Source organism: Tasmannia lanceolata, unplaced genomic scaffold (genome assembly GCF_043159265.1).
Source record: "Tasmannia lanceolata isolate RefF3 unplaced genomic scaffold, GAP_Taslan_0.1 ptg000012l, whole genome shotgun sequence".
NCBI classification, from domain to species: Eukaryota; Viridiplantae; Streptophyta; class Magnoliopsida; order Canellales; family Winteraceae; genus Tasmannia; species Tasmannia lanceolata.
Window position 1 is genome coordinate 55335142 of NW_027518689.1, and position 14260 is coordinate 55349401.

At 40.1% G+C, this 14260-nt stretch overlaps 1 protein-coding gene across 1 annotated transcript in view; it reads right to left on the reverse strand.

The window, feature by feature from the left end:
* The window catches only part of LOC143887461 (uncharacterized), a 49140-nt gene that overhangs the window by 1856 nt on the left and 33024 nt on the right, over positions 1 to 14260 (reverse strand). The window contains exons 7-8 of the mRNA XM_077391542.1: positions 3925 to 3985; positions 3721 to 3796 (exon numbers count right to left, since the gene is read on the reverse strand). Of these exons, the coding sequence (XP_077247657.1) occupies positions 3721 to 3796; positions 3925 to 3985 (137 nt within the window). The remainder of the gene's footprint in view (positions 1 to 3720; positions 3797 to 3924; positions 3986 to 14260) is intronic.

Genomic DNA, 14260 nt, shown 5'->3' on the forward strand with positions numbered 1-14260 from the left:
CTCTCCTTTTTTTGCTTTGTCTTGTATGACCACGTTGGTAATTGGGCCATATTTTCTTTAAAAAAAATTTCATCATTCAAAAAAAGTATAATACTAGTGATATTGAACTTGCTAGACTCAAAACATTTGAATCATTTCTGTTTGTTCGAGTATAAAAAAAAGGGTGGCCGAGTGCACGAGGCTCCCCCCATTGTGAGGTATGGGGAGGGCTAGATGTACGCAGCCTTACCTCTGCTTTGCAGAGAGGCTGTTTCTGTGACTTGAACCCGTGACCACCATGTCACACTGGTGAAACCTTACCACTGCGCCAAGGCTTGCCCTCTGTTTGTTCGAGTATGAATTCCAAAATTCGGTTCGGTTTCATAAAAAAGAAGGCCAATCAAGCCCCCCTTGGTAATGGTAGACTGGGATCTAGAGAGGTCAACAAAGCCCTATTGGGTAAATGGTTATGCATAAATGGGGAAGAAAGAAGTCAGCGATGGACGAAAGTAATTGATAGTAAATACGGCACGGCACAAGAAAAGTGGATATCTGATGACAAGTACGGATCCACTGGGATGCCATTGTGGCGAGATATATTGAGGAAAAAGGTTAAATTTAGTGAAGGAAAACAGTTTTAGAGTTTACAAGGATGATAGAATAAGCTTCTGGCACGATAAATGGTGTGGGCTATATAGAGTAGTTATCAATAAAAATGTGGTTGCATTTGATTGCTACGAGCGGATAGAAGGCAAAATAGAGAGGAAAATACAAGTTCATTGTCATTTCTTTAAAAAGGAGATTGAAAGAGTATCCTGATTATTGGTAAAATTGGACGTCTGCTATAAAAAGAATGGAAATGACAAGAGTTTGGATATGGAGCTCATCTAGTTCTCACTGACAAATCATTCTACGACCACTTGGCGCCTTTCCCTCAAACCTCTCATATAGCCAAAGTGTGGAGTATACTCGCCCCTCCAACCTTTGTGAATTTTAGCTGTATTGCCATTCTTGATAAGATCCTCACAGTAGATCATCTCAGAAACTGTGATATAATAATTATTGACCATTGTGCATAGGGGTGAGCATTATTAAGTTAAAACCGAATTAACCGACCGAACCGAAATAGTTCGGTCATTTCGGTTCGGTCATCAGGTTAATTGGTTCGGTTTCGGTTGTAAATTTTATAAAACCCGGTTTCTGGTTTCGGTTTCGGTTTTCCCAAAAATTATTTCGGTTTTACAGAAAACCGAAGTTCTACAATCCTAGGGAGAGAAAAATGTATCCACCTGCCAACTCAAGAGTGGAGAATGAACTCAAATATTAGCAAAGAAAATTAAAATAAAGGAAAATTTGACCACTAAAATTCGAAAAGATCCTGCAATTACCTATCTATGGTGCAAATTTGACCACTAAAATTCAAAAAGATCCTGCAATTACCTATCTATGGTGCTGAATATTAAGGCCAATGTGACAGCTGGATAGTGCGAAGTGACGTCTGTAAAGGAGGCTGCGCCAAGTAAAAGTAAAAGGGGTGCAAGTACCGTTGGTTCACATCACGAAGACTTTTTGTTTGAAATGGATTCACATCACGAAGACTCAGAGGAAAAATGATATCTCCACCCATTTTCTTTTTGTTTGCAAAAAAGGGTGAAAATTCTGAAGAGTGAAGAAGACTCCATGGTAGATGGCTCAACCTCCACGCGCCTCTGCCTCATGGCCCTCGTCTCCAAGAGATCAAGAAGAAGAAGTGGATGAATCAAGTTAGTGGTTTAGTAACTTTAGTTTGCTCTTCTTTCTTCATATTCCATTATTTTTTTCGTTTTCCCCCTCCATTTAACACTCATTAGGGTTTTTTGCGTGAATCTTCGTCGTTATTCAGTTCTGACCGAGCTAACTGAACAACCGAATTCTTTTTTCGGTTTTGGTTCGGTTCGGTTTCAACTAAATTCGGTTTCTGTTTCGGTTCCAATTTTGGATAACTGAAATAATTTTGGTTTCCAGATTTCAGTTTTTTCGGTTCGGTTTTAACCAAATACACACCCCTAATTGTGCATTACGCAAAGAAGCAAGGGAGACAGTGGACCAGACTTTTATACATTGCAGGATTGCAAGGGAGATATGAAGTCAGATTCTAAGGAGATTTGGGGTATCATGAGTATTCTCACTACACCTACCAGAACTTCCAGAGTCTTGAATCTTTGTCACATCACTGGAGAAATGAAAGATTCTTTGGCTAGTGGTTCTCTTGGCTATGATATGGGTCATATGGAAGGGAAAAAATGCTAGGGTTTTCAGGGGACTGGCCAAGACTACACTTTTCTTGTACACAAAAGTGAAAGCATTAACCATATCTTGGGTTAAGACACTTCCCAATTTCACATTTTTCCTCTTTCTATGACCTGTGAAGGGAATGGAGGGAGGTATGCGGTATGCACTAGCAGAGAGCAGAGAGCAGTCACACATCCCCACTCCTAGTTGGGAAACCATGGCCAAACCATCTTAAAGCTCAATTTTGACGGATCTAGCATTGGTAACCCTGGGCTAGCTGGGGTGGGCTGAGTATTGCGGGATGAGAGGGGTGTCACCAAATGGGCTTTCTCGGGTCCAATTGGAATATCAGATTCAAATCGAGTAGAGGTTAGAGTTCTACTACAAGGGGTAAGGATGGGAGTGCTCAGATCTTAACGGATTGATACTGGACGGGGACTCCCTCAATATAATTAGGTGGGTGAGCGGGAGCCAACTGCTTTCTTCGAGATTTGCACATTTCTTTGAAGAGACCTTTGATCGAGTGGGGGCGCTGCAGTGTTGTATCAGCATGTTCAGAGATAGGCCAATTCGGATGCCGATCACTTAGCAAGGTAGGGTGTAGAAAGGGATAGTTTAGCAGCTTTTGACATATTGTCCCCTTATTAGATGCCCCTTTGCTCCCTTTTGATTATTTTCTTATTTCTTCCTCTCTTTGTGCATGCGTATTTTTGTATTTGACAATCACGGTCATTGTTCCTTATTAATAATACTATTAGCCATTCAAAAGAAAGGAAGAAGATCATCAACTTATATGAACATCTACACAATCAGATGAATTTGCATGCAAGTTAAGTCAAATTTGAAACCAAAAGAGCAAAATTTCAAGTTGAGTCAAAGCTTTTGGGCAATTAAATTTTAAACTATCTTCTTTTTTTCCTTGATCGTTGATACTACAAGCATGGATAGGAAGAAAATATATGCAATGTAACAGAACAAGCATTCTTCAAAATGAGATGACTAACATGGAGCAAAAATTATGATATTGTTAATATGTATAGCAAGCAGAGAAGCAAAAGGCCCAAACATTGTTTAGAAGCTTGCTTAGTCAATTATTGACTTGACCAATTTGACCTTGTTTAGACCCAAATCAGTCAATGAAAATCGCAAATAACTAACCCAAGTCAATGAAAAGCTAAACATTGTTTGATAATGAAAAATATGTCTTTCTCAACTGAGTCAATTTGACTTGGCCGAGATGACTCACCCACTCCATTGAGCAGTCCACATCCAAGTATGACTTTTTAAACACTGCATTGATGCATCATTACTCAAGGAAGCACAAAAAATTCCAAGATAATTTATATCCAACAAAAATAGAACTACATCCCATGGCTACAAAATCCAACTCTTACAAACTGATACAACAAAAATAGAAAAAGGTAATACCTCATGTAATTCAAGAAGTGGAACAAATAAAAGAGATCATACCTCACATCAACAATCATATTCCCTAGGTCAGTGATCACGGGACCATCTTTCCTCAAGGCCGATCGAATTTCAGGAACTGACAATTAATAACTGCATTAATTAGCATCATCTTCCTGTTGAAATTGCTAAAATTCATAATATTGTTCAAGGATCTTATATGCAATCCAAAGGCAGGCTTATAGATTTTGTACTGTCAATTCTAACCTCCTCCAAGAGTAACAAGCCGCCTCAAAACAGGTGAAATGGCTGGGGGGAGAACTTCCACCTACAAATACGTACTAAATTAGTAACCTTGAAATGCAATATTCAATAATGGAAAACTGGTGAAAGAAATTGGCTGAAGGCATTACGAGTCAACACCGCCAAAGCAAATGAATTGATAGAAAAACCTAACTTTCTACACTAAGTTTAAAATGAGGTAAAGGTATGTATCTTATTTATAATACACTATCTTTATATAGGCAAGCAACATTTTTCTTTGATACAGAAAATAGTAACTTTTTAATATTAAGTGAGAATGGGCCAACCTTCTTACGTAAATAAAAGGAATAGGGCATCTGTCATGTATGAGAGATTATTGATGCAATCTTGATGGGCTTATCAAGTCAGTCCTTAGTTATAAATTTAGTTTTGTTTCGGCCTAAACGTTTCTTTCCGTCCGGAAAACCAGAACGGAATACCTATATATTCCGTTTTGCACCATGTTTCGTCCAGTTACAATCCATTTCGGCCGAAACAGGGTGTTTCGTCCGGTTTAATTTGAAACAAAATTGGCGAAATTCCCTGTTTCGGCTGAAATACCCCTTTTACTTTTTTCTCCTCTTCTTCTTACCTCTTCTTCTTTACTATTTTAATGTCCATTTACTTAAGATTTACATGTAAATAAGAAAATATACCCCATTTGGAATTATTAAAAGTAGTTTCAAGACCCAATTCTAAAAGGATAAAAAGGCAACTTTCCGGTTCTAGTACAAAATTCAACCTTTTTCGGTCATTGCAGGCCTAGTCAAAATCTTAACTTCCAAACGATGGAGTATTTTTCAATTTTAAAAATTCATAAATTCTAGGGAAAATTATTAAAAAAATGCTAAGTTTTGTCTAAATTGTGACTAAAGGGTAGTGATTTGGAATTTATAAAAAATGTGCTGTCAGGTGAGAGAAGATGGCTTTTAGGACAAATATATACCCCTCCTACCTCTTTTTTCCCTCCACCTTTTTGCACCTATCCCTATGCACTTATTACCTTCTCACCTACCACCTTCTTCCTCAAGGCTTTTCTAACGTGGAAAACTCCATAAAAGGGTTTTGAAGGTTGCCATTTACAACAGGGTTCATATTCACGAGGGTTTATTCATGATAAACTTATCGAAGCAGTGTTATAAAATGCAAAGAAAATGGATTTTGAGCTTAAAACTGAATTTTGTTCTTTCCCCCATTTTCAAGATAAATCCATTTTCTTTGCATTTTTTTATTCTAAAACATCAAAACCAAGCTTCAATTTATGGTTGCCTGCATGACACTAAGATCACAACGTATATCCCTATTATCCTTGGAATTATTACTCAATTTGAAGATAAAAATCCTTGGAATTATCCCTATTCTACTGGCTTCCGTCGGAAGTCCGAACAAAACTTCGGACTTCCGAATGGAAGCCAGTATACGTAACCAAATTACTGGTTCCATTCGGAAGTCCAAAGTTTTGTTCGGACTTCCGAACAAACGTTCGGACTTCCGACGGAAGGCAGTCGGACTTTGTAGTTTTTTCAGTAATTGTCATATGTTAGAACATCCTTTCGGTTATTTTTTTCGTAATTTTACTACTTTGCTTCCATTTTTCCGTAATTTTTCATTTAAAATTAGAACTTCTGCCACAAATCCGTAATGATTACTATTTTTTGCTATTATGTTTTTTCTAGCCACCTTTGCACCCATGTTACTTCTGCCAATCTTTGCATCAAAGGATAGGCCACAAGCCGACAAGTAGGCTCGGTGAAGGTGGCTAGCAAATTCCTATACAAAAAAAAAATCTTAAAAAAAAAGCAAAAATCTGGGTGACCCGTGGGTTGACCCAGCCCGTACGGGCCAGGCGCGGGTCCAGGCTAAAATTTCTCCCATTTTTTCTTCATTTTGGAGAAATGTGTTGAGGGAGTTTAGAGGGTTCCACGTCAGCAGACAAGGGCCCGACAACCCCAGTGGTCAAACTCCCCATTTTTGCTAAATTCCAAACCAAACAGGTTTAAGCAAATCAGTAGAATAACATTCCCTGGTATTTTTCTCAGAAAAAGGTAACCAAACAGAGCATAGTGGTTTCAGGGTATAAGATGTGGTTCCCAGTGGTTCCGGGGTATAAAATGTGATTCCCTAGTTGTTCCGGGGTATAAGATGCCGTTCCCTAGTGGTTCCGGGGTATAAGATGTCGTTCCCTAGTGGTTCCGGGGTATAAGATGTGATTCCCTAGTGGTTCCGAGGTATAAAATGTGGTTCCCTAGTGGTTCCGAGATATAATGTGGTTCCCTAGTGGTTCCTGGGTATAAGTTGTGGTTCCCTAATGGTTCCGAGGTATAAAATGTGGTTCCCTAGTGGTTCTGAGGTATAAGTTGTGGTTCCCTAGTGGTTCCGGGGTATAAGTTGTGGTTCCCTAGTGGTTCCGAGGTATAAGATGTGGTTCCCTAGTGGTTCCGGGGTATAAGCTGTGGTTCCCTAGTGGTTCCGGGGTATAAGATGTGGTTCCCTAGTGGTTCCGAGGTATAAAATGTGGTTCCCTAGTGGTTCCGGGGTATAAGTTGTGGTTCCCTAGTGGTTTCTGGGTAGAAGATGTGATTCCCTAGTGGTTCCCGGGTATAAGCTGTGGTTCCCAAGTGGTTCCGGTATATAAGATGTGGTTCCCTAGTGGTTCCGAGGTATAAAATGTGGTTCCCTAGTGGTTTCGGGGTATAAGATGTGGTTCCCTAGTGGTTCCGGGGTATAAGATGTGGTACCCATAAATGTGGTTCCGGGGTATAACACCTCAGAACCACTATATTATATTTCCAATAAGTTCAAGATAGTATTTCAGTGGTTTTAAAAGTCATCATGGCTCTATCATTGGTGTTTAAACCTATTGGAACCATTAGTGGTTCCGAGAGGTTACATAGAGGTTTCAACACTCTAAATTGTGGTTCCAAGAGTCCAACTTGTGTTTGGTACATTATAATAGTATTTTAGTGGTTTTAAAAGTCATCATGGATGTATCATTAGTGTTTTAAACCTATTGGAACCATTAGGTAGGCCTCGGAACCACAATTTAGTGGTTCCGAGGAGGTTAAATAGTGGTTCCAAGAATCCATATCAAATCTTGTTGTACGACATTCGAAATGATGATGACTTAGCAATGGCTATGATGCTTTTTGAGAATAGCCTCTTCAATTGTATGAGACTGTTCACGCGAAAGTCCCTACCAAATCCCATATTATAGTTAGACATATGGTGGAGGATCTGAGGGAAAAAATATAGTGGGGCCTGCTTATTTGAGTGATCTAAACCATTTACTTGTTGGGCCTTTTCATGTAGTGCCATAAAATGTTCTCTACAGGATGATCATAACCCTCTGATTTGTTAAGGCTGTTTTTCTGAGATCCATTCATTCTAACCCTCAATAAGCCTAATAGTTCAGATCATCCTAATGGTTCAGATCATCCTACGGGATCCATTCATTCTAACCACATTTTTACCCCGGAACCACAAGAGAACCACATTTTCTACCCCGGAACCACTAGCAAACCACATTTTCTAACCTTGAACCACTAGGGAACCACATTTTCTACCCCGGCACCACTAGGGAACCATATTTTCTAGTCCGGAACCACTAGGGAACCACATTTTATACCCCGGAACGACTACGGAACCACATTTTATACCCCGGAACGACTACGGAACCACATTTTATACCCCGGAACCACAACGGAACCACATTTTCTACCCCGGAACCACTAGGGAACCACATTTTCTACCACGGAACCACTAGGGAACCACATTTTATACCCCGGAACCACTAGGGAACCACATTTTATTCCCCGGAACCACTAGGGAACCACATTTTCTACCCCGGAACCACTAGGGAACCACATTTTCAACCCCGGAACCACTAGGGAACCACATTTTCTACCCCAGAACCACTAGGGAACCACATTTTCTACCCCAGAACCACTAAGGAAACACATTTTATACCCCTGAACCACTAGGGAACCACGTTTTCAACCCCAGAACCACTACAGAACCACATTTTATACCCCGGAACCACTAGAGAACCACATTTTATACCTTGGAACCACTAGGGAACCACATTTTATTCCCCGGAACCACTAGGGAACCACATTTTCTACCCCGGAACCACTAGAGAACCACATTTTATACCCTGAAACCACTAGGGAACCACATTTTCTACCCCGGAACCACTAGGGAACCACATTTTATACTCCGGAACGACTAGGGCACCACATTTTATACTCCGAAACCACTAGGGAACCACAATTTATACCCCGGAACCACTAGGGAACCACATTTAATACCCCGGAACCACTAGGGAACCCCATTTTATACCCCGGAACCACTAGGGAACCACATTTTATACCCCGGAACCACTAGGGAACCACATTTTACACCCCGGAACAACTACGGAACCACATTTTATACCCCGGAACCACTACGGAACCACATGTTATACCCCGAAACCACTAGGGAACCACATCTTATACCCCGGAACCACTAGGGAACCACTTCTTATACCCCGGAACCACAAGGGAACCACATTTTATACCTCGGAACCACCACGGAACCACATATTATACCCCGGAACCACTAGGGAACCACAGTTTATACCCCGGAACCACTAGGGAACCACATCTTATACCCCGGAACCACTAGGGAACCACATCTTATACCCCGAAACCACTAGGGAACCAAATCTACGGACTTCCGAATGGACCCAGTAATTTGGTTACGTATATTGGCTTCCATTCGGAAGTCCGAAGTTTTGTTCGGACTTCTGACGTAAGCGAGTAGAATAGGTATAATTCCAAGGATATTTATCTTCAAATTGAGTAATAATTCATATGGATATACGTTGTGATCTTAGTTTCATGCAGGCAACCATAAATTGAAGATTGATTTTAATGTTTTAGAATCCAAAAATGCAAAGAAAATGGATTTATCTTGAAAATAGGGAAAACAACAAAATTCAGTTTTAAGCTCAAAATCCATTTTCTTTGCATTTTGTAACACTGCTTCTATAAGTTTATCATAAATAAACCCTCGTAAATACGAAACCCTGTTGTAAATGGCAACCTTCAAAACCCTTCCATGGAGTTTTCCACGTTAGAAAAGCTTTGAGGAAGAAGGTGGTAGGTGAGAAGGTAATAAATGCATAGGGATGGGTGCAAAAAGGTGGAGGGAAAAAAGAGGTAGGAGGGGTATATTTGTCCTAAAAGCCATCTTCTCTCACCTGACAACACCTTTTTTATAAATTTCAAATCACTACCCTTTATTCACAATTTAGACAAAACTTTGCATTTTTTTAATAATTTTCCCTAAATTCTATCACATCCAAACATTATTAAATCCCAAAAGTACTGTAAAAAATTTCATAATTTGGTCTCTAAATTTTTTTCATCTAGTCAGGCACTGGTCAACACATGCATTTTAGCCGATTTTTCCTTTAAGTAAATGTTGGATCTTTGCAAGTTTGATGTTATGATAGATTGGGTTGTAGAGTATGACCCCATTGTTCTATTTTTTTTAGCAATTTTTTATATTTTAGATCTTTTTAATAAAATTAACTATTAAAAAAGAATTCTCCGGTCGTAGCATATTTTCTAAAATAAAACGGCCGAAATGCCGAAACGTTCCGTTCCACTGACCAAAACGAAACGGCGAACGAAATGGAATTCATAACTAAGATTCACTCTGTTTGTATGCGTCTGTGCATGGCCTCGTGCATGTGTGTGGACACATTGTAACCAATGCGAGTTGAAGAGACAATCTCAAGTTCTCAAGCAACAACAACAATATTGCATAACACAATCCACAATGACAAAAGAGAGTACTATGAGATTGCGACACATATCTCATTCCCTTTAATTAGTAAGGTTTCGCCCCTAAAAAACTAAGACTCTTAAAGAAAAAAGAAAAGTAGGGAACAAAGAAGAGAAAGAAAAGAGGAGATAAGAAGAAAACCTGATGCAACAAAGAATGACGGGAAACTGAAATCCCAAAGGGCAACCCAAGAGAGGAGTGGATTGGGTAATTAAAAAATCTAAGGCTAATATCAAGGGAGTGTGATTATAAGTTATATTATCTAATCCTTGTTCAAATTAATCCAAAACAAAGAAAGGAATAGATGTTACCAATCACCAATAGAGAAATGAAGAAGAAGAGTGAAGAGAATAAGAGACCACATAGCGATTTATAGTGGTTCGGTCCCTTAACCTCAAGATCGTACTCCACTCCCCAAGTTTCGTCTTCCTTGGGAATTTCTCTACTAAAACTGGATCCCAAGCCATTACAATCTTCATCTCAAAACTTCAAGGGAACAAACCCTTTTCACGATTCCGGATTCACCTTTCTTAATAGGTCAAATCGTAGACCCTCTTTACAATGAAGAACAAAGAATAAAGAACTCTCTTAGCCTCTTTATTAGGCTTGATATAATGATGAAGCTCACAAATCTCTCCAAAGAAACGTACAAAGATAAAGCCTACGGAGATCTTCTTCAAAAGATAAACAAGTTCAAGCTCTTTGAAGAAATCAATGGATTTTGAAAGTTTTAGCTCAAAGAGGATTTTCAATCTTTCCAAAAGTTCTTAAATCCATGAGAAAACATTATATTTATACGCACATTGATTCATGACCATTTAGGGGTAATTTTGGAAGAAAACAATGTAAAACGGTCAAAAAAGAAACTAGCCATTTAAGACCAAACGGCTGCTTTTACAGACAGGGCAAGTCGCCCGCCGTTGGTCGGTCGCCTGCTTGTAGGCTGCTGGAATTTCAAAAAAAAAAAAAAAAAATTTCAGTTGGACGGTCGACCGGGCCGATCACCCGCGGCTGCAGTATTTTTAGGCCGGTTTGTAAAATTCTCTCTCTCTCTCTCTCTCTCTCTCTCTCTCTCTCTCTCGGATTTCAATGTTCTTGTACTCTACGGACATTAGAAGAATGAGAGCTATCTGTTAAAAATATTCTCAAAAATATTTGAAAATCATTCAGACAATTTAAAGTGGAAATAAGGTCTGTGGTCTACTATGCAAGTGCCAATTTGATGTCTTTTCACTTTTAGCTCAACTTGGCACTTGGGCTTTGGTTCTTGGGCTATGACATTATTAAAACATTACTATGTTTTAATAATGTTTAAGACCTTCGAAAATGAATTTCCATGAAATACAAATAGGTCTCAAGGGTGGTTTTCAAAAAGGTTTGAAAAACACTTTGAAAATGCAAAACCATCCGAAAAAGATCTCCAATACAATCTAGAAAATGTAAAACACTATAACTAACCGATTGTATTGTCCTCAAAAGGTCTTCCAGGGCTCTTGGGCTTGTAAGTGAACACTTGAGATATCTTTGGTCCATATGACTTATCTTCTTTGATGATCTTCACTTTGAATGCTTGAGAGGGTCACCAACACTTGTTCAACTCCAATCTCCTCTTAGCATTGTGCAAGGCATGCTTGTGGGATCTTCAACTTGAGCTCTTGACTTGGACAACTTCCAAGGATGATGTCTCCATGTATGTGCAAGCTCACTTGGTTCATCTGTGCATATTGATCATCAAGCAATGTGTAGTGTTGAATTGTGCTAAGTTGGATTGAACAATCAAATTTTTGTCAAAGGCACAACACTACAAGGCAACTCATTAGTCCATAAAGACTAATCAATTTGGGTTTGCCAGGATCAAAACAACAAGGAAAAGGCAATTAATTGAACCCATGGGAACTCTTGGGCTAACAAGAACTCCCTCTCTCAACAATGAAATGAAGAAGAGAAATGCTCTCTCTCCCTCTCTCAACAATGAAATGAAGAAGAGAAATGCTCTCTCTCTCTCTCTCTCTCTCTCTCTCTCTCTCTCTCTCTCTCTCTCTCTCGCAAATAACACCTTGACTCGCAAGTCTTTATAAACTTTGATTCCGTATCCTCCTCCATTATCAATAGCCGAAAAATTGATTAAAACAAAGTTGAAAAGAATCATGAACAATAAAAAGAAGTTGGTGGGTCTTTTGAAAATCAAATCTCTACATCACCATTGGGCTACAGATGGCGGTGTCTGCGCGGCATGGTAAACACGTATTCTGATGTGGTGGGTCCCACCACCGTCATTAATAGCTATTAAGATATTTTGGACGCGTTATCCCCTAGCAATATCGGTATCGTCGAGACTTTCCATACCAATGGGCCCATTGAATCTAATCTGGACCTAGTGGAACATGCCACTCCAGATGATCCTCATGGGCCAAATCCTAATCTTTTGGCCCATTTGTCTTATTATAGTGCTGGGCCGCGACATATTGAATTCGAGGACTTATTTTGGGCCCAAACCTCTTGTGTGACTCTCCTTCGAGGTCGCCCCTCAGATGTTCTGTATTTAGGAATGAGAGCCTTAATTCCATTTCAGTAAGGGGACATTCAACTGTAGAAAGGGCAATTTGTGAGTCTGTTGTCAATGTTGAGGATAATCTGGGGAATCGAAGGATTTGGAGATTCGGCCAGGAGCTTCTAGAGGAAGTTGCTATTACCATTAACTAATCTACCGCTGAGAATATTGCAGTAGAGGTGTACGAACAGGATGAGCGTCATACACCGATCAGTGATGTGGATCCCTTGGAGAAGAAGTTAGACTATTGGGTGTCGGATGAGGTCTCAGATGAAGATTTGCAAAGTATTGTAAAGTTAAATGGCTCATATGAGCCCCACAAGCATGCGTCCCTCATGAATAACAGGTTGGTGGTTTGGAAGGGAGCATCTCACCCGGGTGTAGAGAACTCGATATTGGTAGGTGAGGAGAATTATAATTGTTATCCGAGATCTAGTACGGATGGCGCGGATTCTATCCATATCCAAAAGTGCTACCTTCAGGCAAGCAACTACAGACAGAACTTATCTTCGGGTGGGGCAGTTCCTGTGATGGTCGAAGACAGCCATCCTCGCATGGAGGTAGGGTTAATTGACCCTAGCGAGCCGCCTAATAAAGGTATAACCCTGGTCAATTTAAATTTGGATATTGGTTTTCAATAGTCTTGTGCTAATTTACAGGGTACCCCACCGGGCACAATTTCATATCCTAACTCTTGCCTTGCTCAATTTCCTCGGAACCTTGGTCCATATTCTCTTGTAGTCTGGGATCCGAATGTAGATTTGAGTTCTAGAAGGTCATTGGATGGGGCAGTGAGTGCGGAACCCCCCAAATGTGGTCTTCAAAGTTTGGAGGAATCTATTAAGAATCCGGTGTGGGAAGGACCCAGAGACTCAGCAATTGAGTTCTTCGTCAATCATACTTTGGACACTAGTATTTTCTCAAAAAAAAAAAAAAAAACTTTGGACACTAGTAAAAAACTTGGGTTGGTTCATGGACGGCCAGAAGAGGATCTGAGAAATATGATTGAATTGGTGGAAACTAGGGATTTCATACCTCATAGAAATGGTGCGCACAAACCGTTGGAGTCGCCTAGGAGAAAATGTAGGGAGTTGGATGGATTGAAAACAGCAATTAACTATGATGGTAGAGTGGACATTGAAGTTAGTATTAAGATACCAGTAGAAGGTAAGAATAGCATGCGGAGGAGGAGGAACAGTTCCAAAATAGTTTTCTCATGAAGATAATATCTTGGAACATTAACGGTTTGGGATCTCTAGATAAGATGGCCCAAGTGAAGGAGGTGGTGAGAAATTACAGACTGGACCTCATTTGTATACAAGAAACTAAATTGGAAGTTGTTGATAGGAATGTTATTAGGAGCTTGGGAACTAGCTCGAATTGGGATTTTTCGTTTGTAGCTGTTGTCGGTGCCTCTGGGGCATCCTGATAGCTTGGGATGAGTCACAAATTGGGTTAAACAAGAGTGGAGGGGGAAATATTCATTGTCCATTGCTTTTAGTAGGCTTGATGACTCCTCGGAGTGGTTGTTTTCTGGTGTTTATGGCCCTATTAAAAGAGCAGAGAAAGGCGGGATGAATTATGTCGAGTGGGGGATACCTGCCTTATTCCATGGTGTATTGGGGGAGACTTTAATGAAATCAGGGAAGCCCACGAGAGATTGGGGTGTCTGAGAACCACTCTGAACATGGTTGCCTTTGCCGATTTCATTGCTAAGTTTGAATTAGTGGATATCCCGTTGTCTGACGCTAGTTTCACTTGGTCTTGAGGAAATAGCCGCATTCGCATTGACCGTTTCCTCATTTTCCCCAATTGGCTTGACATGGTCCCTGATGTATGCCAGAAAGCTATTGCTCATTCTGTTTCCGATCATTGCCCTTTGCTTCTTGATCCTAGACTGGAGTCTTGGGGGCCACCACC